This window comes from Biomphalaria glabrata, chromosome 9, assembly GCF_947242115.1.
Source record: "Biomphalaria glabrata chromosome 9, xgBioGlab47.1, whole genome shotgun sequence".
Lineage (NCBI taxonomy): Eukaryota > Metazoa > Mollusca > Gastropoda > Planorbidae > Biomphalaria > Biomphalaria glabrata.
In genome coordinates this window covers 16,586,119-16,613,061 of record NC_074719.1, presented here as the reverse complement: position 1 = coordinate 16,613,061, position 26,943 = coordinate 16,586,119, and the positions used below count along the sequence as shown (strand labels likewise).

At 33.8% G+C, this 26,943-nt stretch overlaps 2 protein-coding genes across 2 annotated transcripts; one reads left to right on the top strand and one right to left on the bottom strand.

The window, feature by feature from the left end:
- The first annotated feature begins 4,650 nt into the window (after window positions 1–4,650).
- LOC106058772 (3-oxoacyl-[acyl-carrier-protein] reductase FabG-like) lies at window positions 4,651–13,491 on the top strand. Its single transcript, XM_013216268.2, has 9 exons — window positions 4,651–5,057; window positions 7,036–7,172; window positions 7,449–7,541; window positions 7,860–7,998; window positions 9,161–9,201; window positions 10,112–10,181; window positions 10,291–10,327; window positions 10,822–10,891; window positions 11,525–13,491. The coding sequence occupies exons 1-9, from the start codon at window positions 5,006–5,008 to the stop codon at window positions 11,696–11,698; spliced, it is 813 nt and encodes a 270-aa protein (XP_013071722.1). The 5' UTR covers window positions 4,651–5,005; the 3' UTR covers window positions 11,699–13,491.
- A 3,513-nt stretch (window positions 13,492–17,004) lies between these two features.
- Window positions 17,005–26,943, bottom strand: LOC129928284 (uncharacterized). The gene is made up of 2 exons (XM_056041981.1): window positions 26,734–26,943; window positions 17,005–17,713 (listed from the first exon to the last, which is right to left on the bottom strand). The coding sequence occupies exons 1-2, from the start codon at window positions 26,827–26,829 to the stop codon at window positions 17,168–17,170; spliced, it is 642 nt and encodes a 213-aa protein (XP_055897956.1). The 5' UTR covers window positions 26,830–26,943; the 3' UTR covers window positions 17,005–17,167.

The following is a 26,943-nucleotide window of genomic DNA, read 5'->3' as shown; positions in this document are numbered from 1 at the left end:
TAGCATATGGGACGAGGAATGTGCCTTTATCTTTGTGTCTTTCAGAGTATTTTTATTAAATTTTGTTTTTGTATTTGAAGATTATGGTTCAGTGTTTTATGTATGATTGCTACTTTACTTTTGAGCCTTCTGTCCTGAAGGCTTTCTAAATTTAGTGATTTTACTAAAGGTGTTACTCTACTCAAATGTCAATATTCGTTTGTTATGAATCTCACTGCTCTATTTTGTGTCTGTTCCAGTTTCTTAATGTTTTCTTGAGTTGAGGGGTCCCAAACGGAGGATGCATATTCTATTATTGGCCTAACCAAGGTTAAATAACATTTTAGTTTTATGTTCTTATTTGATTTATAGAAATTTCTTTCAATAAATCCTAATGCTTTGTTTGATTTTTTTGTAGTTTCATCAATATGTGGATTCCATGATAGTTTTTCATTTATTATAACACCTAGGTATTTTGCGTTTTTAGTCTGTGTTACTGGTTTGCCATGAATAAGATAAGTGGAATTAATTTGTTTTAGTTTTTTTGTTACTCTTAACAACTGACATTTTTCTGGATGGAAAGACATGCTCCAATTTGATTCCCATTTCTGTAATTCATCTAATTCTCTTTGTAAAATATCTGTGTCTTGTGTTGTTTTTATTGTTCTATATATTATGCAATCGTCTGCAAATAATCTGACTTTTGTTCCTGAAGTAATGCAATTTGGTAAATCATTTATGTAAATTAAAAATAGTAGTGGACCCAAGACTGTTCCTTGAGATACACCTGAGTTTACTGTTATCGGTGTTGATTTAGAGCCATTTATTATTACAGTTTGTTCTCTCCCTATCAGAAAATCTTTAATCCACTGATGCAGTGGACCATTAATGCCGAAATATTTTAATTTTTTAAGCAAACTATGGTGGTGAACTTTGTCAAAAGCCTTATAAAAATCTAGTAAGATAGCATCTATTTGTTCACTATTATCTAAACCTTTTGAAAAATCATCAATTAGTCCTATTAGTTGTGTTTTACATGATCTATATTTCCTAAAGCCATGTTGGTATGGTGTGAGGACATTATGTTTGTCTAAGTGGTTTATGATGTTGCTACATATTATGTGCTCTAGGATTTTACATGTGATGCTGGTAAGTGATACTGGTCTGTAGTTTCCTTGGTCAGATTTTTCTCCTTTTTTAAATAGGGGGGTGACATTGGCTTCTTTCCAGTCCTTTGGTACTCTGCCCTGGTTAAGTGAAGCCTGAAAGAGTATTTTGAACACTGGGGCTAGCTCATTGCTTAGTTCTTTGAGTAATCTAGCTGGAATACCATCAGGTCCAGACGCTTTATTTGGTTTGGTGTTGGCTAATAGTTTTTGAATTCCATTTTCTTGTACTACTATATCTTCTATGTTGTCTACTTGGTTCAAATTCAGTAATATGTCTTTGTCTCCTGGGGCTGAGAATGCTGATGCAAAGTATTTGTTTAGGATGTTTGCTTTAGTTTCATTATCATTATGTATTATGTTATGTTCATCTTTTAATGGCGCTATGCCTGTTGTTTCCATTTTCTTAGACTTAATGTATGACCATAGGTTTTTGTTGTTATCTTTAGATATTACATTGTTTATGTATTCACTCTGCAGCTGTCTGCTTACTTTTGGGTTAAGTGTTTAATTTTTATATACTTTTTGTAAATTCTTTCTGCATTAGTTTCTTTAAATTTTCTATATAGGTTTTCCTTCTGTTTACAAAGCTTCTTTAGTCTATTATTATGGACAATAGTCACTATTAGCCTACAATATGTTTTATCATGTGAAGGATATAAAATACGTAGGATATAAAAAAATGGTTTACTTATATTAAATGTATTTGCTTTTGTATTTTGTGAATTGTTTTCTATTTTGCTTGAGTATTACAATTTGAAATATATGAAATAACTGCAGAGAAAAGATTTTTTAAAAAGTACATAAAAAGTATTGGTGCTATTTTGTTAATTCAGTCTTTCAGACAACTGCTGCCACAGTGTAACCCCGATGAGCCGCCATTGTTGCTAGTTGTGACTGTGTCTGATTAGGTGAGTTCCAATCCCGAGGCGAACCTACAGATGTTACTGCCGATCCGGGGAACGGCCTCGTCTAGAATATTTTGTAATGACCCTTTCTTTCTAAACTGACAGGCAATAATGGTCGTTGTCTGTTGGTATAAAATATTTTCGTATAATTGACACAACATTTATATTTTATCCAGTCAAACGAATAAATTGTCAGAGATGAACTGCTTCTCCCAATGTTTAGTGTTCAACAAGTCTCTATTTGGAGTGTTCACGCATAGACAGATTATCTATATTTATATAAGTCATAGCTCACTGACTGGCTCATATTTGGAGTGTTCACGCATAGACCGATCATCTATATTTATATAAGTCATAGCTCACTGACTGGCTCATATTTGGAGTGTTCACGCATAGACCGATCATCTATATTTATATAAGTCATAGCTCACTGACTGGCTCATATTTGGAGTGTTCACGCATAGACAAATCATCTATATTTATATAAGTCATAGCTCACTGACTGGCTCATATTTGGAGTGTTCACGCATAGACCGATCATCTATATTTATATAAGTCATAGCTCACTGACTGGCTCATATTTGGAGTGTTCACGCATAGACAGATCATCTATATTTATATAAGTCATAGCTCACTGACTGGCTCATATTTGGAGTGTTCACGCATAGACAGATCATCTATATTTATATAAGTCATAGCTCACTGACTGGCTCATATTTGGAGTGTTCACGCATAGACAGATCATCTATATTTATATAAGTCATAGCTCACTGACTGGCTCATATTTGGAGTGTTCACGCATAGACAGATCATCTATATTTATATAAGTCATAGCTCACTGACTGGCTCATATTTGGAGTGTTCACGCATAGACAGATCATCTATATTTATATAAGTCATAGCTCACTGACTGGCTCATATTTGGAGTGTTCACGCATAGACAGATCATCTATATTTATATAAGTCATAGCTCACTGACTGGCTCATATTTGGAGTGTTCACGCATAGACAGATCATCTATATTTATATAAGTCATAGCTCACTGACTGGCTCATATTTGGAGTGTTCACGCATAGACAGATCATCTATATTTATATAAGTCATAGCTCACTGACTGGCTCATATTTGGAGTGTTCACGCATAGACCGATTATCTATATTTATATAAGTCATAGCTCACTGACTGGCTCATATTTGGAGTGTTCACGCATAGACAGATCATCTATATTTATATAAGTCATAGCTCACTGACTGGCTCATATTTGGAGTGTTCACGCATAGACAGATCATCTATATTTATATAAGTCATAGCTCACTGACTGGCTCATATTTGGAGTGTTCACGCATAGACAGATCATCTATATTTATATAAGTCATAGCTCACTGACTGGCTCATATTTGGAGTGTTCACGCATAGACAGATCATCTATATTTATATAAGTCATAGCTCACTGACTGGCTCATATTTGGAACCCAATTGCACTTGCGATCCTATTTCGGATTTCCACATTTTGTAATATGGTCTTACTACGTGATGCCTAGAGTGCTACTGTAATGGTCTTACTACGTGATGCCTAGAGTGCTACTGTAATGGTCTTACTACGTGATGCCTAGAGTGCTACTGTAATGGTCTTACTACGTGATGCCTAGAGTGCTACTGTAATGGTCTTACTACGTGATGCCTAGAGTGCTACTGTAATGGTCTTACTACGTGATGCCTAGAGTGCTACTGTAATGGTCTTACTACGTGATGCCTAGAGTGCTACTGTAATGGTCTTACTACGTGATGCCTAGAGTGCTACTGTAATGGTCTTACTACGTGATGCCTAGAGTGCTACTGTAATGGTCTTACTACGTGATGCCTAGAGTGCTACTGTAACTAGAATCTTCCATTCTAATTTAGCTGTTAAAAAGTAAAGAAATCTCACACGTTCAGGTAATGTCGCCATGTCCAAGGCGCGCATCAATTATCAGTTCGATTTTTGAGCTGAGAGCTTTACTCTTGTCTCTCCGAATTGCCTTGAGCTTTATAAGAACAATTCTGGCCAGTAATTCAGTTCTCGTTACTTCGTTTGAGACGATAACTCCGAGATATTTGATTAAAGCATTTAACACTTGTTAGTTTTTCGCCTCCGATCCTGATGACAAGAGTAAAGCCCTGCTCTCTATTGGTCATTATTATCTAGAAACTGCTATCACAATTAACAATTCATATTGGATAGGAATGTTTGCGCTAAACAAATTTGTAAAACTAAAACTGATTAATATTGTCAGGATTGCTGCCTAGTCGTGTGGTCTGCGATCTGGACTGTAGGCCTAACTCGGTGGTATCGATTGTCCCGGGTTCGAACCCGGCCCGCTACTTTCCCAATATCCCCCGTCGTCCTGCGGGAGGTCTTGGCTTGGATGTAATTATCTTCAAATCTGATGGGACATCTGAAATATGTAAAACATTTTACAAACATCATAGATCATCATTATCTAATAATAACCTAGAATAACATACCCAGTATGTAGCCGAACATTCCGGGCTAACGTAGGTCTCACCAGCCTGTGAAGAGACACAAAAACGCAGTGCGAAGTCCACATTCCATAGATGACGAAAGTGGTCGAATCATCATCGAACCACGATGGTCGAAATATATAAAAACTACATATAAATCTAGTATAGTCATCGAGATGCTTTAAAGTTCTAATCCTTTATTAAAAAGCGAAATGAGATACCTAGGCTATACATGTAGTTTGTTGGACATTAATTTTCAACTGCTTTACTAAAATATATCTCGTTTCCTAATTTAGCTTCGGACAGCTGATCCGTGTTTACATTTTTAGTAGATCTAAATCTACTACTACTACTACTAGACTAGATTTATCTAGACTCTATATAGATCTATCTAGATCTACTAGTACTACTACTGATCTAGTCCATGTGCCTTAAGATCTACCAATCATCATGGCTTGCAAGAACTTTTTAAATTTGCGAGGAAAATGTGTGATAATTACTGGTAGGCCCTAAAGGCTAATTAGGCTAATACTAGTAATACTAATACTAATACGGTCTAGATATGATCTAGTAATAGTAGTAATAGATCTAGACCTAGAATCCTAGTTAAGTTATTAAGTTAATCATATTCATTCCTGTTTGTGTTTATTTTGCTGATAATCATTATGACTAGATCTATATGTCTATCAGTAGAGATTACTAGAATAGAGTAACTAGATGATGACTAGAGAGATAGATCTAGATTATATATTATTATATTATAATAATATGTCAATGTCTCTTTGTGTCTCGGAAGACAATGAATGGATGTGCCCAGGTGAATCAGAGGCTTTGGTTTCGTCTTGAGACAGAGCAGAATCTGGTGTGACTGATGAAGCCAATTCTGGAGCACAAAATTTGCCACAGTTTGTGGATGTATATGCATTTGACTTACTTAGGGCTAGTTGACAGGGCAGCTTTCTTCTTCTTTCTCTTGACTGATGCAGCTTCGTTTCTCTTGCACTTGGCGAAGTTCGTACCAGCACATACAGTCTGTCTCCATGCTGTCCGGTCTTGAGCTAGACTAGAGAGATAATAGAGCTAAAACCCAATAGAGTCTAAGAGTCTTTCTGTCATGGTATGGCTCTGTCTCTGTGATATTTTTCCAATCCTGATACACTATACACAGCAGCTGCAGTCACAGGTTGGGTATCTGTTATCACCTGGTGCTGTTGCACTTTTACCCTTCTTTCCACTACTATTGTATTTTGTATATATATTTTCAATCCGAGACTCTTTTATCATAGTTCATTTTTTTCTTGGCACAGTCTGCAAAAGAGCTCACAGCTCAGCAGCAAAAATCTGGCTAGAAGAAGAAGAAGAAGAATCATAGTTTATACAAGTGACTTTCCTGCTTCCTTTAGATAACCATACAGAATGTCTTGTGAAAGAACTTGCCTTGTGGCATTCTGTGAACATGACCAAGCCAACAAAGGCGTCTGCTGCTGATAACACCCTACTCTTCAAAGCACTTCCTCATTGGTTATTTTATCTCGCCACCTTATTTTAAAGATCCGCCTTAGGCACCAGAGGTGGAAGATATATAGCTTTTTCCCTGCCATGAGTTGACCATGTATTACGTATTGCAGAGTGCTCATCACACAGGTCTGGTAGACCAGGGCTTTTGGTCTTGTCAGTCAGCATGGTGTTGTCGCACATTCTTTTCTGCAGCCTTGAAATGTCCATGCCTTGGCTATCCTGTTGTTTATATTTTTATCCAGTAGAATATCGTTGGATATGATGGAGCCAAGATAACAAAAAATGTCTGTTAGTATAGTCTATTTATATAATTATTATAATTATCAGAATTCATTATGAGACTGTCATTGAGAGTGACTAAGTTCATAGAGTTCATAGGAGACAATACAAGAAAAGCTCAAGACTATCCAAAATTCAGTCCTAAAGTGTCTCTAAGTTAAAGGATTTTACTAATGATGTTACTTTAGCCTAATGTGATTCATTATTAATCTGCAAAAAATTTCACAGTTGTTTTTTTGTTTTTATTTTTAATTAAAGACTATCCAAATCTTTATCTCTTTTGTACTAATAATCACTTTTATAATCAAACTCTTCTTTTTTTCATCTGAGTTTAGGACCTTTTGTTTTCTTTAACAAAACTTTGAACACATTTTGATATGGAGGTGCGGTGGCTGAGTGGTAAAATGCTTGGCTGCGAAAGTAGGGGTCCTGGGTTCAGATCCTGGTGAAGATTGGGATTTTTAATTTTGGGATCTTAAGTCCACCCACCTCTAATGGGTACCTAACATCATTTCAGGAAAAGTAGAGGCAGTTGGTCATTGTCCTGGCCATATGACACCCTTGTTAACTGTGGGCCACAGAAACGGATTACCATTACATCAACTGCCCTATAGATTGCATTGTCAGAAAGGGGAACTTTACTTACATTTTGATACTCTTTTTTTTTCTTTCTTTTTTTCCAGGAGCAAGTGCTGGAATAGGGGAAGCAACCGCATTAGAATTTGCTAGACAGAATTGTAATTTGATGCTCTGTGGGCGAGATAAGAAAAATTTAGAAAATGTATCAGCCAATTGTTTAAAAGAGGGAGATAATATCACTGTAAGAATTGTATATGATATTGATAATAAAAATATTCACTTTAACAATATAGACAAAAAGAACATTGGTGTACCATATCATTATTCTTTTTCATTTGGCTTATTGACATCTATTTATAGTGTATTTTCAAAAACCTAGAGTAGAAACATCACTTTAAAAAAATATTGCAACAGAACAATTTGTTTAATATGAAATGGTAGTGAATTAGAGTGATAATTGCCTAATTGTATAAATTGATAATAAAAAAAAACTTCCTTTTTTTTCTTTTAAACACAGGTTCAAACAACCATTGGAGATATCACTGAATCAGCTGTTCAGAAGAAAATTGTTGAGAATACTATTGCAGCATTTGGTGGCATTGACATTTTGGTTGGTATCACATTTTGTTCACTTTTGAAAAAATGTTTATTCTTCTAAATTTAAAATTAAAATCTACAATTCACTTTGTTTTTGGATCCATACATTAAAAAAAATATTTAACTAATTTTTTCTCATTGCTATAAAAAAAAACTAGCTAGATGTACACATTACTATTAAGTTTCCTAATTAGCATGCTAGTATAAGGGTTAAATATGTCTTTTTTTTTTCTGCACGTTTGTTGAAAGTTTATTTTTTATTGTGTAGGTCTAAAATTGTAAAATAATTGATATAATGATAATATGGCTAATGTATTTCCTGTGATAACAGGTGAACAATGCAGGCATGAACATATTGCGTGATGCCTTCACAGCTAAACCAGAAGACTACCATCAGATAATTTGTACAAATCTGGAGAGTGTATTTTTTCTGACTCAGCAAGCTTTGCCACATTTGATTAAATCTAAAGGTAATCTTATCAAAAACTAAAATGTGCATGTCAAGATTTTCTGTGATTTATATTTTTATGGATGGCTGTCTGGTCATGCAGTATGCTTGCTGGATTGTTGCTCGGATGTGTCAATGGTCCCAGGTTCATATCCTGCCCGCTGCCATCTTCCATCATCCTGTGTGAGGTTTGGACTAGGAAGTAAATTATCTTCAATTCTGTAGGAACATTCGAAATTAAAAAATTTGACAAAATATTTTTGTGTTTTATTTATAAATTATGACTTGCTGACATTTTTTTTGTTGAGATTATTTTCATGTCAAAATTAACTCTATGTTTTGGTACTTCAAAATACAAATACAGTGGAATCTAGATAATTCAAAACAAACATAACTCAGAATTCCGCTTAATTCAAATAATTTTTGTGTTTCTCTTTATTGAAAAAATTGGTTAATGAAAGTCAATTATGTCTGGTTTCTGATAAGTCATATCAAACATTAAAATTTGTTCATACCCTGTGTTCATTTTTAACCCACACATAACTAGCCAGTGTGCTTTACATGTTTATCAATCCTTCAATCCTGCTATTGATTCAAGTGATTTCTAGATGGCACTGTATGTGTGCAACAGGTATCTAATAAATATTTTAACTGGTATAGGCACTAATAGTCAATGCTTTGTCGATGTGCCTAGTGTCACCCACACTTCAGACATAATGCAATGTGATGTAAAAATAATCACTTGTTAGATTGATATTTTCTAATCTTTAAACAGTATGGGATATTTCATTTCTCAAGTCCTAATCCTTTGAAGAGAAAATACAAATCTCTTACAATTGAAAAAGACAACACTACACAAGAAAACAAATGTAAACATAAAATACAAAATGATGAGCCTTCAGGATTTTAGTGACAAGGAAAGTAGTTTTGTAGCATATAATTTAGCTAGTTCAGTTGTTGTTAATCAACATTGATAAACCAGACACTCTTTGTTTCTTACAACATAAAACTAAGCAGATTCCTCTGTGATTTTAAATGTAAATTTTTCTTTATTTTACCATACAGCCAAACTCATTATATTTTGTGAAAAGTATAAAAAATACTGTTGAACAATCCTTAAAATGTTCACCATCATAATTCATAGAAAAACATTTATTCTGTCTCTAATTTGTTCACTCTAACAGGAACCATCATCAATGTTTCTAGTATTGCGAGTGAGAGACCAGTAAGTGTTTTGTTTCTGAAAGTTTAACAATGGCTTAAAAATTGAAAGTAAAAGTAATTTGAACAACTGTTCTTTTTATGTATTATCTTTTGTTTTCTACTACAAATATGCTACTATATCAACATCTTAAATTAGAAAGCTGGATGAACAAAAACATGGACATGTGCTCCACAAGTAAATTGAATCAGAAAAAAAAAAAAATTTGAACCAAAAAATTAACTTCTGCCCTTAGTTCCTAATGGGATGCCATATCTGGGTAGACTCCAAACAAGGTAGAATGTGATGGGAAGTTACCAGCATTTTTTTTTTTTCATTTTGTATATGAAGAAAATATCATATAAGGCACACTATGTCTTTCCATTAGAGGTAATATGAGACAAGACAGAGAAAACAGAATCCTCACTTTTTAAAGAATGATGTACCACCCAGAGATAGTAAGTTTCCCTTTCCGACCTAGGGCAGATGTTTCTTTGGCCATTGGTTAAGAATTGGGTGGATTCAGGGGTGCCCTAAAAATCCCAGTCTTCACTGAGATTTGAACCCAGGACCCTAGGTTTGGAAGCCAAGCACACAACCACTCAGCAGCTGCGCCCCCACCCAGAGATAGAACTTGACCTAATTCAGTACATTATGTCACATGTGATGGTGAAATCATATTTTCAATAAGGATTTTAGTTTTTAATATCTAAACATAACAGATAGACAACACGAAACCAATTGCAGATTTTTCCTTACTGGGTCCAAAACAAAATGTAATGAAAATACTATAAAAATATCCTTTGACATAATTCTGCAAGTTAGTAGTAAACAACATTTGCATAGTAAAGTGAGTAGAGCTTGATTTACAGCAGTTTGACTCAGTTAGATTTTTAAGTTTTTGTTATTGTTGTTCATTATAATTTATTTCCAGTTCCCTAAAGCAATAGTATATTGTATGTCCAAGGCTGCTCTTGATTCTTACACAAAATCTTTGGCTTTAGGTTAGTATGTTTACTTTGACTAACAAATAATGGAATGACATTTTTGTGCTAAAAAATGCTTTTAATCTATTAGGTCTTCTTAAAATCTACAATTTATCTTCATTTTCAGAACTTGCTCCATATGGTGTTAGGGTGAATTCTGTCAAGTAAGTGCAATTGGTTGAGCTTTATCAAATAATAAAACTGCACACATTTTTAAATGGAATAAAGTACAATTTAATTAATACAACTTCATATAAAACATGTTACAAATTTTTTTTTGAATTATGTGTTTTTTAAATGTTTTTTGCAAATCGTATTTGAAAAAAGAAAATATGTCAACAAAAAAAAAATATCCTTTAGAGTTGAGCTTCTTGTTTATATGGTCCATATTTTATTAATTTTTTTCTGTTTTTTTCATTTTAATTTTCATTGATGACATGATGTCTCAGTAACTAGCCTACTATATGACTCTTTTAACTTATGGCAATACATTTTTTTAACAATTGGAATAATTAGCGTCAGAATAAACAGTTTTGAAAGACATTTAAAAAAAAAGATGCTGTATGTTATAAGTATGTTGTCAGGGTATTCTAAATCTCATTCAATAAATGTGTTGACAACTTAACTAAACACAATTTTATCTTTTTTTTTTTTTCAGTCCAGGTTCTGTAGTTAGTCAACTGTATAAGAGAGGAAAAGAAGCTTTTTCTGAAGAAAAATATTCAGAAGTAAGTTACCACAATAGCATACATTTTTTAAAAATTAAACTATTATTCTGTTTTTTTGTTGTTGTTATTTTTACATTGTATCATACATAATAACAGAAAATTATCATGGTTAGGATCATCCAAATATTTTTTTTCCCCAGGCCTAATAATCTTGAAAATTATTTTCTTTGAATGGTATTTTCAAAGTTGTTTACACTTTTTAATTATTTTTTTGTTTGTACCAGTATTTTAACATCAGAATAGTAGCTTGGAGCTTTTTTTTTTATATCATATTTTGACAAATTAAGTTTTTTGTTGTTTTTTAATACCCATGATTGTTAATAATAAGCATCTTCACCACTTGTACACATGATATTTACATGAAAGGATACAACTTAAGGGTGAAACTTGCATATTAGATCACACTATAACAACATCACCAGCAAATTTATATCTATATCTTATTTACAGCATTGCCATTAGTTTCAAACTATTTTAATACAAACACAAATCAGTTGCCCTTACATCCTTGTAATTATTCAAACCTTTCTTATACATATCTTGTAGTGTACTAGGTAAACTTTAAAAGAAACCAGCACAATATCTGCTTGTTGTTTTTTTTATTGTTGGTTTTAATTCTATTTGTTCTACCAGTTTAAAAAGTACCAGTCATCACCAGCATTACATCCCTTGGGCCGAATGGTTTTAGCTTCAGAAGTGGCTGATGCCATTGTTTTTTTGGCATCTGAACGAGCTAGCTTCTTAACAGGCCAGATGATCTTTGTTGATGGAGGCAGACATGTGGCATCACCTCAGCCTAAATTATAAACTGATAATGATAATTTAACAAATTTCTTTAATCAGTAATTCCTCAGGTTTATTTTTGTGCTGGCAGTACTTGTAAAAGTTATTTACTATTATCAAAATAACAACTGATTATCATATGTGAGACACTTAGTATTAGTAGTTTGAGATGCACCATTATTGACAGACTTTGAAAGCGACTAGTTGGGTTAGAGACTACCTAGAGACATAAAGTCAGTTGGTGATAGGATTCTTTAGGGATAACACATATTTATAGACAGAGACTCGTGGCCTTTTCAGTATTAAACCTGAATTGTTTAACGGTTTGGACTTAGCTTTTTCACTTGTTACTTTGTATGAGTCTATGTTCTTGTTAATTAATCGCATTGAATACACCCACACAAGAAACTCAGACATCTCCAGAGTAATTTGTCGAAGTCAGACAGGCATCAATAACTACAATACAGAAGGCTCATCACAGATATCATTAGTTGTACTTATTTTGATCAAGGATTGTCAGATGCCTGAGAGTACTATTGAAAATGTGTTGTTTCTTTACTCATAATATATATTTATTGATTTGTTGAGTTGTTAACAAATTACTACAATAGTAGACCATAATGTTTAATAAGTTTTTTTTATTGACTATCAAAATATTTTGTACCAATATTTGTACAGTGTACAAGAAATGGAATGCTGCACTCACTTAAATTGCACAATTAAGTTTACTTGTAGTAAATAGTTAGTTTTACTCAAGTCTCATTGATATTGATAAACTACAGTTGATTGTACAACATAAACAACACAGATTGCTTTGTTTAATAAAAGAATATGTAGGAAGATTTGTGGTATACCAAAAAGTATTACTCTTTTTATAGCATCATCTGTATAGAAGTTAATAATTGGTAGCTATTTACAATAGAATATTTTCTGGAAATTTTAATATGCCTTAACTGTAATGTAATGATTATTTTTAAAATGTACTCTGTATGGGTTTGTATTTGATGTTTTATTTTCAATTGATTCATCTTATTTTAGTACAATAAACAGAATATTTTGCAAATTATATTTTCAGATATAAAAAAATTATATGTATTACAAACAAAAGTTTGATTCTGACCTATGCTCTTTTTTTGCATATTTTTACGACCTGCACATGTTACAAATGACTTGTGACTAATTTGTGTGTGTGTCATTGTCAGTAGTTAGGCTATTTAGAATTGGTAGCAATTCAGTGGGTACATAACTTGCAACACCATTGCAGACTCCTTGGCCTATGAGCATCCTGTGAGTTCCCAGCAACAAGGCAAACGATAGCATTAGAAATATGATTTGAGTGCTGGGACAAGTCCCAAAAAAGCCAGTAGAGTCTGTAAACACATGACGCTACTTGACCTGGTCTCTCCTGGTGGGGGCTACCCAGGCCTAATCAAGCTGTGCGGGACGGGTCACTTTCCAGTTGATTCATACTTTGGTCCAGGTCCAATTTCGACTTCGCTTGGGGGAGGGGGAGGAAACCTTGTCCCCCATACTTGACAGATCTGGGAAGCCACCAGTTTTTGACTGTATAGGGACATTCAGGTCACTTAGGCCTACATGCATTACAACAGCAGGATTTCCTTCCAGGTTTTTTTTTTTTCTAGCGAGAATTTGAGTCTCACTCACATGGAGTTGGATGATGATCTGCTGTTAAGATATTGAACCATATTATAAATGCCACGAATAATTGAATTTTTGCCAACAAATTTAAAATTATCTCTACATTAAAAGTATGTTGTAAAAAAAAAAATCCAGTAGTATATTATATCGAATCATCAGGTGGCCAGTTTTTTTTTTGTTTTGTTTTGTTTTTCTTAAACAGAAGCGTTCTTATTTTTCACTATATTCAGAAACACCTCTGTTTAATGAGGTAAAATGGCATTCTGCTACAAGTCAACTATACAAGTCCTGATTTTTTTTGGAGTGTCAGAAATTCCTACAGAAATGAGTATTACATTCTAGCTCAAATTTCCCGCAGGACGACTGGAGATGGTGACGGGTAGGAGACGTAATTCCATCTCCCGTGGCTTCAACGTGACACTTCCGTTAATAGTAGCGGTTAGGCCAGGGGTCGCAAGAGCCAAAAATTACAACTTACAAAATTTCAACGTTTTTAAAGAGCCACATTTTTTTTCTTGCTAACAATAAATAGTACTAGCATAAATAAACATTTCTGATAAAAAAAAACATAAACAAATCATCCATTAAAAAAATATACATTTATTTTATATAAATAGTGTTTTTCCCAAACAAATTAGATTATATATATCTATATATATATAATTCTCTTTGTGACTCAAGAGTTTGGACGAGAAGAAGAAGTAAAGGAAAGATCACTCTCTTATTTCTGCGGATAGTCACCCCACGAAAAAAAAAGGGGGGGGGGGGTGGAGAACAAGTATTCACAAAATAGCAGGGCCGGACCGTTATAACCAAGAAAGATCACTCTTTTATTTAAATTTCTACCTCACGTAAAAAAGAGGGCGGGGGGAGAACAAGCCATCTACTCTGTAGTAACTATCGAGGCGACAGAGAGCACGGCTCAGGAAAAAAAGAGGGGGGGGAAGGAGAACAAGTATTTTTTCACCCGTCACTACGGATGACTGCCTGGTCGTGCGGTTTGCGCGCTGGACTGTCATTTGGATTTATCGATGGTCCCGAGTTCAAACCCTGCCCGCTCCCATCCCCCTTCGTCCTGCGGGAGATTTGGACTAGGAAGTAAACTATCTTCAACTCTGAAGGAACATCCGAAACATGTAAAATATTTTACAAACAAACATTTTTACAAACACTAAGCGGGCAGGGTTCTACAGTCCAGTGCGCAAACCGCACGACCAGGCAGCCATCCGTAGCGACGTGTGAATACTACTTGTTCTCCTCCCTACTCGTTTTTTTCGTGTGAAAACTCTATCCGCAGAAATAAAAGAGCGATTTTTCCTTTACTTCTTCTTCTTCTCGTTCAAACTCTTGAGCCATGAAGAAAATTATATTTATAGAAAGATAATAAAATAAGTGACCCCTCTGAATATATTCTGTAAAAGAATTAATTTTTCTTCACAACATACCAATTTTTTCTACCGAAACATCGGCTGGGTTTCCATTTCTTTTCAGTTTTAGATTCAGCACATTTGATTTCTCTTTTTAATCAACCATAAAGTAAAATGCTTGCAACCCTTTGTTGTTCTCTAATTCAGGGGGATTAATGCTTCTTTCATTTAGGAATGTATTTAATTAATTCAGGCACAAAGCCATCGCACTTCATTGTAAAGAAGGAGGTCTGAATAAGAATTCTTTTCACTGACGACGGTAGAGTGCTTTTGACAAGATGGTGTTGAAAATCTTGAATTGATCGTAAATGTTTGGACACAAAGCGCTACTTGGTGTATTATGCAGTGAAACGTAAAAATATGGTGGTTTATTTTATGCCAAAGAATCGTAGTTGCCTCTTTTTTTTCCTATCATATTTCTGGCTCCATCAGTTGCTATTGAATTGATTTTTTTCTATCGATTATATTGTCTTCAAGTTGTTTTTTTTTTTAAACATTAGCAGTATATTCTCCTCTAGTTTGTCACGAGAACTTATCTGTAAATATACAAGAGTTTTTTTAATATATAAAAATAGTCTACAGACACCACTAAGTGGTTAATATAAATAGTAATACGGCTAATTGCCTATAGAAATATGTATTAGCATTCTATAGGGATAACGTGCTTTATAGACAGAGACTCGACTGTGGCCTTTTCAGTATTAAACCTTCATCTGTGTTAGACAACGGTTGTGTTTCTTCTTGTTAGTTGAATTAAATACACCCGCACAAGAAACTCAGACATCTCCAGAGTAATATGTCGAAGTCAGACTAGGCATCAACAACTACAAGGCAAGGCTTATCACTGTGTACAAAGCCTAATGTACTGTTTGACCGCAATGTTTGTAAAACATTTACCCGTGACACCCTATTAGGCTAAAAATAGCAAGTGTTGTCTGCAGTCTGAGTTTCATAAATTCATTTTCCAGGCATCTACAAAGCATTTTCTCTTTACCCGCATTTAGACTTGATAGGGTCCAAAGTTGTTTTTTTAGATATGGGGGCCCTTATAATCAACATGAGGGCGCGAGGGCTGAGTGGTTAAGGTTTGACTACCGAACCTGGGGTCCCGTCTTCGAATCTCATTGAAGACTGGATTTTGAATTTCAGGATTTTTAAGGTGTCTGTGAGTTCAACTAACTCTAATGGGTACCTGACTTTAGTTGAGGAAAGTAAAGGCGGTTTGTCGTTTTGCTGGTCACATGACACCCTTCTCGTTAACCGTTGGCCAAAGAAACAGATGACTTTTAAATCTTCTGCCCTGTAGATCGCAATGTCTGAAAGTGGAACTTTACTTTACTATAATCAACTTATGACAATTTTCCCTTTCAAAAGGACTGAAACTATCCCTATAAAACAATAATGCCCAACCTAATTCGACCTACAGGCCATTTTAATTTCCGACACTCATGTCGCGGGCCAAATTAATAATAAGATACAAACACGAAATGAAATTAACCAGAAACTAGGCCTACAAAACCCTATAAGGATCTAGTACTTACATTAGTTATAACCTATATGAAGAATATTTTTACACGCCGGAAAATGGCTTCATTTCTCTACTTAAACTGTAAGCAACATTGTAGCTAGCTTTACAAATAAAATACAAATAAAATATGTTGGCTTATTTTCATGTTCCACAAAAAAAAAAAAGATCCGTTCACTTTCCCTGGTAGTTTCTACATTCAGAGTCCTATTTCATAAACACACAAATGTTAAAGGTCATGGTATCAATTCATCAGAGAAAAGTGAAGGACCCTAACGTAGGTAAAGATAAATTTTTCCATTTTTTTTATAGTTCATTTTCTACACTTTATGCCGACATTTCGACGGGCCGTATTAAACAACGTCCCGGGTCGGATGTGGCCCGCGGGCCGTATTTTGAGCATAACTGCTATAAACAATTTTGGGCAGATTCCAAGCCACAAAATGCTAGCAAATTTGGACTTTTGTTTAGCACTGATGAGGGACACGCGCGACAGTAGAGCGCCTACGTTTGCAGTGGGATTGGTGGTCGTAAGATCATCCTTCTGTACAGACAACAATCATTCTTGTTATGCCCTTTTTTATTTACACCATATTATTAAGTGATAAAATTAATTGATTTAATTAAAATTAAACCAGTGACACAGATTTTCTTTAAGTGTTTCTCAGAGTCTTCAGTCATACATGTACTCAAACTATAAAAGTAATCAAAAATGTTTATTATTTGCAAGGATATATTAATAATAAATGTGTAGACCTAAATGTAAATTTAACAAATAGAATATCCTCTATCGAATCAAATATCTCTATAAATACATGTTAAAACAGGCACACATCAAAACTTAGCTAACAGAAACAGACACCAAGCATTATTGTACTATTTTCATCTCCAGCTATATTGCTTAGGGTTTTTTACAAACAGAGTGTTATTACTTTTCTGGAGTGTAAGAAAAAATGATCTTTTGTTCTGTAGTCTTTGAGAACTTAAATATTCGGAACTGAAGGCAACATTGTCTTTGGTGAGACATTTCTCCATCTTTTCGTAGTAGTGAGAGTAAATGGAATTATTACATGGACAACGTGGTATATCTAGGTTATTCAAAAACTGTACAGCGCTGAACATTTCTTTATTGAGATTTTCCTTTTTACAGCCAAAGTAGTGAATTCCTTCAACTAAATCATCTAAATCGAAGAGATTTAATTTCTGTGATATAAATGCAATTTTAAGATTCAGAATGTCTCTATCTCTCTCAGTTCCGCAATACTCTTTAATCTCTGGTACTATAAACTTCCTGCAGTACATAGAAGCCATGTTTAAAACCTGATGTATTCCGTGAAGAAATCCGATTCTCTGTGTTAAAGGATTCTTTAGTTTTCTCTTCAAAAAGTCTTTTAAAGCTGATGGATGTGAGTTTCTACAAAAAGATGTCTGAAAAAAAAAATTTTAGTTGTTTTTTTTAATTTTTTTTTTTATGAATGTAATGACAGTTATGAAAAGAAGAGAACTCATGCAAAATGACCTGTATATAGTTGTAGTAGATACAATCGTCTCCTCCCCAACCTAACCGACAGACCCTTACTTTGTGTAAGGCGGTACGTTTTATCGCGACCGTTTTTGGCGCAGGAGACGTTTTGGCGCGAGATATAATTTGACGATAATTAATAGCCTACTAAAGAAGATTTTATAACAATGTTTATCTCACACCATCCAGCGAATTGTTTCTTTTTTTTTTTTTGTTTCTTTTATACAGGTTTTGCTTATTTTATGAATATATAATAAGTTAGATTACTGAATGGTAATGACATGCTCCCCCCCCCTTTTCATTATACGTGAGTTCTGCTGAGCTCACTGGATGACCTTCTTCGATTTCTTTCCATTAAAAACAAGGTTACTAAGACAGTTTGTGTAGAAACAAACTCAAAATCGGCCCCCCGAAGTGGGGGGTCCACCCAGGCAGGAAAAAAAGGCAGGTATCAATGTTTTCAAAAAGAATATCATAATGAAATTATAGCAAAGGCAAATGACAGAGAAGAATGGAGAAAGAAGTTTGACAGATCCTGTGTGGTGCCCCAAAGGTCCAGCAGACAAAGGGTAGGTGAAAGTGAATGGTAGTTAGATGTGAACCTGGCCTAACTGATGTCTTATAACGAGTTTCTAATTGATCCAATTGTTTGGTAAAGGGTCAGTCTCTTATTCAAAGCCTCAAGAAAGAAAATATTTCCGTAAAAAAAAATTCCTTTAGTTTTGTGTTCCGTGTTTTCTTGTGCGTAGTGCAGTTCACGCGATAATATGAAAAACTACTTATTAAATGTTGTTTTAAATTATGTCCAACTTATTTGCATAGTAAATAGATTATTTCTCTTTTAAAAAAAAGTAAAAAATTTTTTTGTAAATATAGTATTTAGTAAGACAGTATAACTTAGCAATACAATTGTAAAAAAAATATTTTTTACTAAAAATCTCAAACCAATGCATAAATGTGTTTAAAAAAATGGTAAATGGTCATCTCCCTTACTAAAAAGCCTCCGGTGTTTGTTATATTAATAACTAGACATAGACTCTATTTTACCCGCGACCCGCGGGTCTTTATTTGCGCATTACTTTCGATATAGTCACTGAGAGTGTTTTGTAACAATTAAACGAAATAATAATGTAATAAGTAAAGCGAATGTGTCAATGTAAAAATGGTGTAAATGAAGCTATCAAATCCAAATAGCTAATAGGCTTAAATCTTTTTTTTTTTTTCAAATTAAAACATTTGCTTGTAGGCCTACATATTTGATTAAAATTTGAGATGAATAGACTTAATTTTGTATGTTCATGTGTTAAAGTATAAAGTAAATCTTGAGGTAGACATAGATCTAAATCAACACTAATGATGACTAATCTAGAGTTAAAAATTGGCTTTTATAGAGTTCATTCTGTGCTGAGCATGAGTGCTTTTTTTTTTTCATGAATGAATATAGGCCTATCTCAAAACGGCTACGCAGCTTTAGCGAACGAATGTATTAAAAATGTTTTAGAAAAACAAATTTGAATGTTAATTTGATTAAAATATGAAATGAATGGACAATAATTAGTATGTTTATGTGTTAAAGCATAAAACTATCTTTGCGAAAAGAAGTTTTATTATCTTAGAGTTCAATAAGAGTTTTAGACCTAGGCCTAGGAAGAGACTCAGTAGAGAGATGTGTTAATGTGTAACCATTTGGTAATAGTAATGTCTAATGAAAGAATGTTCGCCAGGAAATCTGTAGTCACAGATATCAGGAACTAATTTATGTAAAAAATGCTTTTGAATAATCTAGTGGATTGGATTTAGATGTATGTTAAACGTAGATAATGATCCTTTCACGTTATTTCTCTTTCGCTACGAAAATAAAATTAATTTTGCGAAAATGGGTTTACCCGAAGTCGATACATTCTTATCCTATTAAAAACGAAAAGAGCGATAGCTTTGTTAAATGAATGGGATTATAAAGTGAACAATTAAACGAAATAATTTTTAGTACGCGATTCATGAATGAATATAGATCTACGCCTATCTCAACTCGGCTTCGCAGCTTTCGTAAACGAATGTAGCTTTAGAAAACCACATTTGAATGTTTATTTGATCAAAATATGAAATGAATGGACTTTAATTAATATGTTTATGTGTTAAAGTATAAAACTATCTGTGCGAAGAGAAGTTTTATCATCTTAGAGTTGAATTAGAGTTTTAGATCTAGGGATGGGATTATAAAGTAAACAATTAAACGAATTAATATTTAGTACGCGATTCATTACGGTATTGTCTAATGAAAGAATGTTCGTCAGGAAATCTGTAATCACAGATATAAGGAACTAATTAATGTAAAAAATGCTTTTGAAACACAAAATTGAAGGTTAATTTTATTATATAATGAAATCAATGGATCTTCTTTTGTATTTTCATGTGTCAAAGTAAAAAACTATGTGCGCAAAGTGTATTTCTTAAAATTAGATCTAGGTCTAAATCCTTTCTATCTTTTCTCATGTCAACATTGTAGACATGGCCTAGATCCATAAAATACTATAGTTGTAATAGAGTCGGACAACTTTATTTTTTTTGAGGGTCTTAAGTTTGTTTTAGGGCTTAAATACATACACTACGGTCTAAGTTTGTACCCAAGGAACATTCCTGCCTAGTTTTATCAAGATTGGTCAAGCGGTTTTGATGTCTATAAGTAACATACATACATACACCACACATTCTACTTTATAATATAGATAGTTGTAAAAAATAGTGTATTCTTTTTTATGAAAAAAAAAACTGCTTGCATAATTGATTTTCAAAAAAATAGATTTTTTCGCTTTCAGAAAAGAATAAAGTAGCCGTTGCTAATAAAATTGCATTAGAACTTTTAATGATCTAAAATATCATGATGTCCGATTTTGATTTTCTCCTTTTGTTTCTGAGATCTAAACGGGACGGACGGACAGACAGGCCACACAAAACTAATAGCGTGTTTTCCCCTTTTGTAGGCCGCTAAAAAAAAAAGAATATATCCGAACAAACTAAAATACTTTAAAAGATATATTTTTAGAAATGGGGTAGGGGTAATTTGGTTGACACATCTCCCCTTGACCAGTAATTACCTGTGACACCTATCCCGCCCCCTCTCTTCTTGGCACATTCACTCCTTGCACATACTCTTTCCTCCACCCTTTTCTTGACTCCCTATGTGCGAATTTATAATCTTAAACTTTTAATTTTAACTTTAAACTTTGTGTTTATAATGTTTTTACAGCGCCTTGAGCCTACAGTTTGTTTGTTAACAGCGCTTTATAAATAAAATTATTATTATTAATTATTATTAATTTCGTAAGCTGCCAACATCCACCCCTCTCTTTTAATCTCTTCGCCCCTATGTCTTTATAAGCTCGCGGAGTTTGGAACATTCGCTATTACCTTGTCTAGCACGCTGACAGACTGGCAAAATTTTCGCCATTTCATTCTATTATATTTTTACGGGAAATCTGATTGCAATCTATATATATATCAATGGAAAAAGTCCTGTCGAAGCGAGGGAAAGACAAAATGATAAGTCCAGTAATAGATCTATTTATAGTGCGGGCTATTCGACTCAATCGAAAATTACAATCTCGAAAATTCATGGCCAGAAATGAGTAGGTGCCTATGGAAAAACCCGTGGGATTCCCTCGTACACTGCTCTATTTTTTAGTTCTAGTTTCCAAAATAATTTCTTATGTACGAATATCGTTTATATTTTCAAAGGAAAATGGAATAATTAGAATTTATATAAAATATTTAAGAATTTTTTTTTATTTGACTAATATTTTTTTTAAAGTAACCTTGGAATAATGATTTGGCCGCCCCCTAAAGTCGGCCGCCTGCGTGCAATGCACACATTGCACAATAGGTAGCGGCGGCCCTGATGGGAGGTAAAGATGATTCCCCGCTAACTGCCTCACCTCCGCCACCAACCCTTTAGAATAATTGTTAATATTATTTTAAAAAATATTTAATATATGTTTTGTCGATACCCATCTCTAATTTAAAATTCAGCAAAATATAAATCCTTAGTAAATATAAATTCAACTTTGAGGGTGAGGTAGTAAACGTTACCAAAAAGCCCCCACCCCCCGACCATCAACTATACAGAAAAAGATTGATAGATAAATAGTAGGATCAGAGAGTAACGACGACGCATATAATGGACCTTACCCCATCTACTTTGGTTGTGTAAAAAAAAGGGGGTGGTAAGGTAGCCGTCATTGTTTTATTAAGAATTGTTAAGATAATACTAATAGTAAGAACTCTACAGAATTTCCTCTGCTTCCAGGAAAATACGTATTTGTAAGAGACCAATTTTCCCAATAAATGGATATTGAAATTTTTTACACACACATACACTCACGTTATAGATTTTCCTTAAAGGATTACCCATTTTTAGCGGCCCCCGAAAGGGAAAAAGACGCTATTAGTTTTGTGTGAAATGTCTGTCCGTCCGTCCCGTTTAGATCTCGTAAACTAGAATAGATAGTGAAAATCCGGCATCACAATATTTCTGATGCAACGGCTACTTTTTTCTTTTCTGAAAGCGAAAAATCTAATTTTTTAAATCACTTACGCAAGCAGTTTTTTCATAAAAATACACCACTTTTACAACTATCAACTATTAAACACTCAAACACTTGAGGCTCTTTTTAGTAAGGGAGACGACTGATCTCCATATCCTTAACACATTTATGCAAACGGTTGTAGATTTTTTGTAGAAAATTTTTGTTTTTATATTTGTATTGCTAAGTTATGTAAGTTCTGTTATACTAAGTACTATATTTACACACGAACAAATGTTTACTTTTTTAAAAAAATTCTTGCATAAGTGATTTTAAAAATTAGGTTTGCTAATTTTCAGTTCATCATTCACCAATAAACATTATGTGTGCAAATCAATTACAGTTGCAATATGTCATAAGACTGGTTTCAGTCGCTCTCTTTAAATCATCGCCAATGTTCAAAGTTTCTGGATGACACGAATTTGATTGTGTGTTCCCTACTACACAGAAGTGCGATGGCTCTCATGTCATAAAGTATTGAAGAGATTTTTTGCACTGCGTGAGAAAATTGTATGCTTCTGAACATGAAAGGTGAACCTGTTGAACATTTCCAAACTGACGAATGGGTTCAGATTTGGTATTAGCAGTTGATCTCACTGGTCACCTGCAAGACTTGAATTTGAAACTTCTAAGTAAAGATAAAATTGTCACAACTGCGTGTAATCATGTGAGGTACTTTCAAACAAGTTACGACTGGATAAACCAAATATAAAGAGAAAACTTTGTTCACTTCTCAACGTACAGGAACTAAAAAGATTAAATACGGCTGCAAACATTTGGTAAATATGTCCTACACCTGGAATCGTTAGTAGATGCTTTCAATGACCGTTTTCGTGACTTCGTTTCCTACGAGCAAGAATTTTCGTTGTTAGTATCTCCATTCTCATTTGATTCTGAAAATGCTGCTGGTAATGTGCAACTAGAGCTGATAGAATAGCTGTCAGATTCTTTGTTGAAATCGAAGAATGTAGAATTGACTAACCAAAACTTTACAGTTATTTACCTGAGAAGTACATTGAATTGCGGAAATTTGCAGCCAGAACTCTTGCTATGTTTGCAAGCACCGATCTCTGTGAGCAGTTCTTGTCCATAATGAAAGCTACAGAAACACCTCACCGTTCGAGATTATCAGTTCAAAATTTGTCATCAGTGATTAAAGTGTCAATGGCAAACAAACTTTCAACCTGACATTAATAAACGTGTATCCCAGAAAAGATGTCAAGCATCAGGACAAAGATAATAATGCGTAATCATAATAATTTTTAATTACCAAATAGTACTACAAATTTAGCTAACTATGGGACAGATATGCCATTAATTATTGTATTCTATTGTATTGTTTCTAATTTACATAAAACTAGTAGGCTGTTTAGCAACTGATTTTTTTGCTGCGGCCCCTCAGGTCATAGTAAGTTTTTATGTGGCCCATACACCTTAATGAGTTTGACATGCTTGTTCTAAACATTAAAATTGTAATTCAATTGTATGTACTTATTGTAAAAAAAAAAGCTCAGCAATTTAAGGGTTAAGAAGTTATTTCATTAATATATCATAACTATAAATAACAAATCGTACATGTTATGCTGTTGATTTGTGCTCTATAACATGCCACTTATAAGAATATTATATAGTGATGAGAAAAGGAAATAATTTGAAGAATTATAATTTAAGGGAGATAAAAACAGAATTTACGGGAAAGTAAGTATGACCAGAAGTATTTTTATTTTATTTTATTTGTGTTCATCATCTCATCGATCATTTGTAAATCGTAGATTCCAAAGGAAATGGTAAGCAAAGAAATACACAAACTTAAATCTATTTATGGATTGGAAATGTATGGGTGCCTCAAGTATCACTGTTTAAAAATTGTATTAAGTAGTTAATGGATGTTTTGTTATCTGTTTCCAAAATAGGAAAATGTGCAGTTGTGATGCGTCTCGGTGTTGCATGTCGTTGAAGATGAACAGTGAAATTGTACTTGGCATCAGAAACAACGTTATTGTGACTTGCACGTGACGACCTTATCCTCGTACAGCGTAACTTGTGATAACTACATTGTGAATCGTCAACGTAATTTTTCACACTCACACTTTTACTTGACATGTGTACTTTGAAGTGTGTTACGTTACGTACTACATTCACCAGCAATCTTACTATTGAACTGTGTGTCAGAGACTTTATGGACGTTTATAAATTGTGATTTTTTGGCAGCGACATTATTATAGTTATTATATGAAGATTCATTGATAGTTGATAGTGTGATACTGAATTTGTCTTGGAAGTGGTCAAAGGACTTGTTACATAAAATGACTATGAACTTACTTTCCTCAATGCCAGTGAACTTATCTTACTGAGATGTCAGTGACTCCAGAAAATTTACATGTTGCTTAATCTTTGCCCATATTTATTGTATTTTTTTTTCTCAAAAAGTTTTTCCTTGCTATTGTAAAGACATACGACTAGAGTTTTAAAAAATTGTTACACCATTTCTTTTTAGAAAAGGGGGAAGAAAATGTAGTGACCTAGTTTAGCTTAGAGATTATGTTTGGTTCGTAAATAAATATAATTTGCATTGTTTTTAGCGAAGGTATTAGTGACATAGACAGACGAATGACGTTTGCAGAATAAGGGTACATAAAGAAGAACAAGATGGCTAGGACTGAGAGAAAGAAAGATATTGATAGAGACTGATAAGTAACGACGGATAGTGAGACAAGACGAGCAACCCATTTGTAAATAAATACCAGTTGAAGGCTTATCAAGTGTATTGTATTTAATTGTAATGTCCCTTGGCTAGTTTAGACTAGAGTGAGGTACTGTAGGCTGTACACAATACACAAGATCCTAACCAGGACACTTGGCAAAGTTAACTCGTTGATTAACATGCATGACTAGATTGACACGTTTACGACGTAGTCAGCTTCTTTTTGGAGTAACGTCTTATTTCAGAAGTTAAAAAAAAAGATAAGAAAACCTGATTTATTTATTTTTTATTAAGAACTATTAAAATTATCCGTATGGTAAGAACTATATTTTCCTCTGCTTTTAGCAGAATTATTATTGAAAAGAAACCAAGTTTCGAAAAAATAATACAGACATTGTTAACACATACACAATAAAACTTCCAAAAAGGATTTTAATAATATTTGGATGTAATTACTATTATTTAAATTATAAATAAATACTATTATAAGTTCAAGATCTATGAACCGAAACCAATCGTTATAGTGCCAAAATTCTGAAAGACTCAAAGATAGAGGCACATTTCTGTAACATATGCTAGGAAAAATTATTACAAGTGCTACTTCTTCCTTAATGCCATTAGAGAATGGCTGCTTAAATCAGTCAAGAAAACCAACGACTTAGCAGAGTTTAAGTGACTGATTAACATGCATGATCAAAACTTGCCTACTACAAAAGACCTTAATATTAAGTTAATCTTTTTACAAATACACAAAATAAAGACATAAATTACACAACATGTGCCTCGATTGTCACTCACACTTTAGTATCGTCCCTTGCCCCTAACTTATTTTACCCGCGGCGTAGCATACCCCCCTCTTTTTCTTTCTGAGCCACACTCTCTGTCACGCGAAAGTTAAGTAAGGTAACTATAGTCCTACTTGCAGAAATAAAAGAGTTATCTTTCCATGACTTTTTCATCGTATTGTCTTGCCAGGTTAGGCCACGAAGAGAATTATATATATAAATTGGACCTGCCTTTTTAAATATGATGGATTTGATGGATGGTGAGCTGTAGACGTTAGAAGAATGTATTTGTACTACTGAGAATGCATGAAAAAGCTGGCTTCGACCCAAACCTCGCTGAAAAGCTTGTTGCGCTCCCCCAGACACCCTAGCTGCCGCAAAGAAGAGGTAGGCCTACCAACGAATTTTGTTTTCGGCCTATAGATCTAGTTGAGAAACCCTGCTCAACAGAGAGAATGAGATAAATAAAGAGACAGAGCGAGGCCGTTCAGTTCAAGGTAAAAGATACTAGAATTCACAAGCGAATTATATTAGTGGGGATCGTTAAATATCATGCCGTTTCAGTTTCGGTAGCGATAATGGAAGGGATGAGGTTTCGCCATTGTTTTAATGTTACTTAGTATGTTCTTAAAATGAGTAAATATTTGTGTACATAAATTGTGTGATTTTTTACATAAAATTCCCTCCATCCATCTCATCAAGTCCACTACACCCAGTGCTTCTAGAGTAGTTACATTTGAAAATCTTCATATGTTACTTAGAGATTATTTTTAAATTTATTTTATCAAATGTAAAATCAGTCACAAAACAGTTTCATTAATGTAACAAATGTTGTTTTTTAAATTTACCATAATTACCTTTCTAATTGGTTTTCCTCTCTTCAGAATATAAACATATTTGAATTTATTATTCACTCTCTTTTTCATTAATCCTAAAGTTATCCAAGTTTTCATTGTGAAGAAATTAGTCTTGAAAAAGCGCTACACTCACCAGTAAATACAGACAGCTCGAATTCGACTGTGTGACTTTAGAGTATATAGTGTTATTTATGCATGGAGGTGGCCATC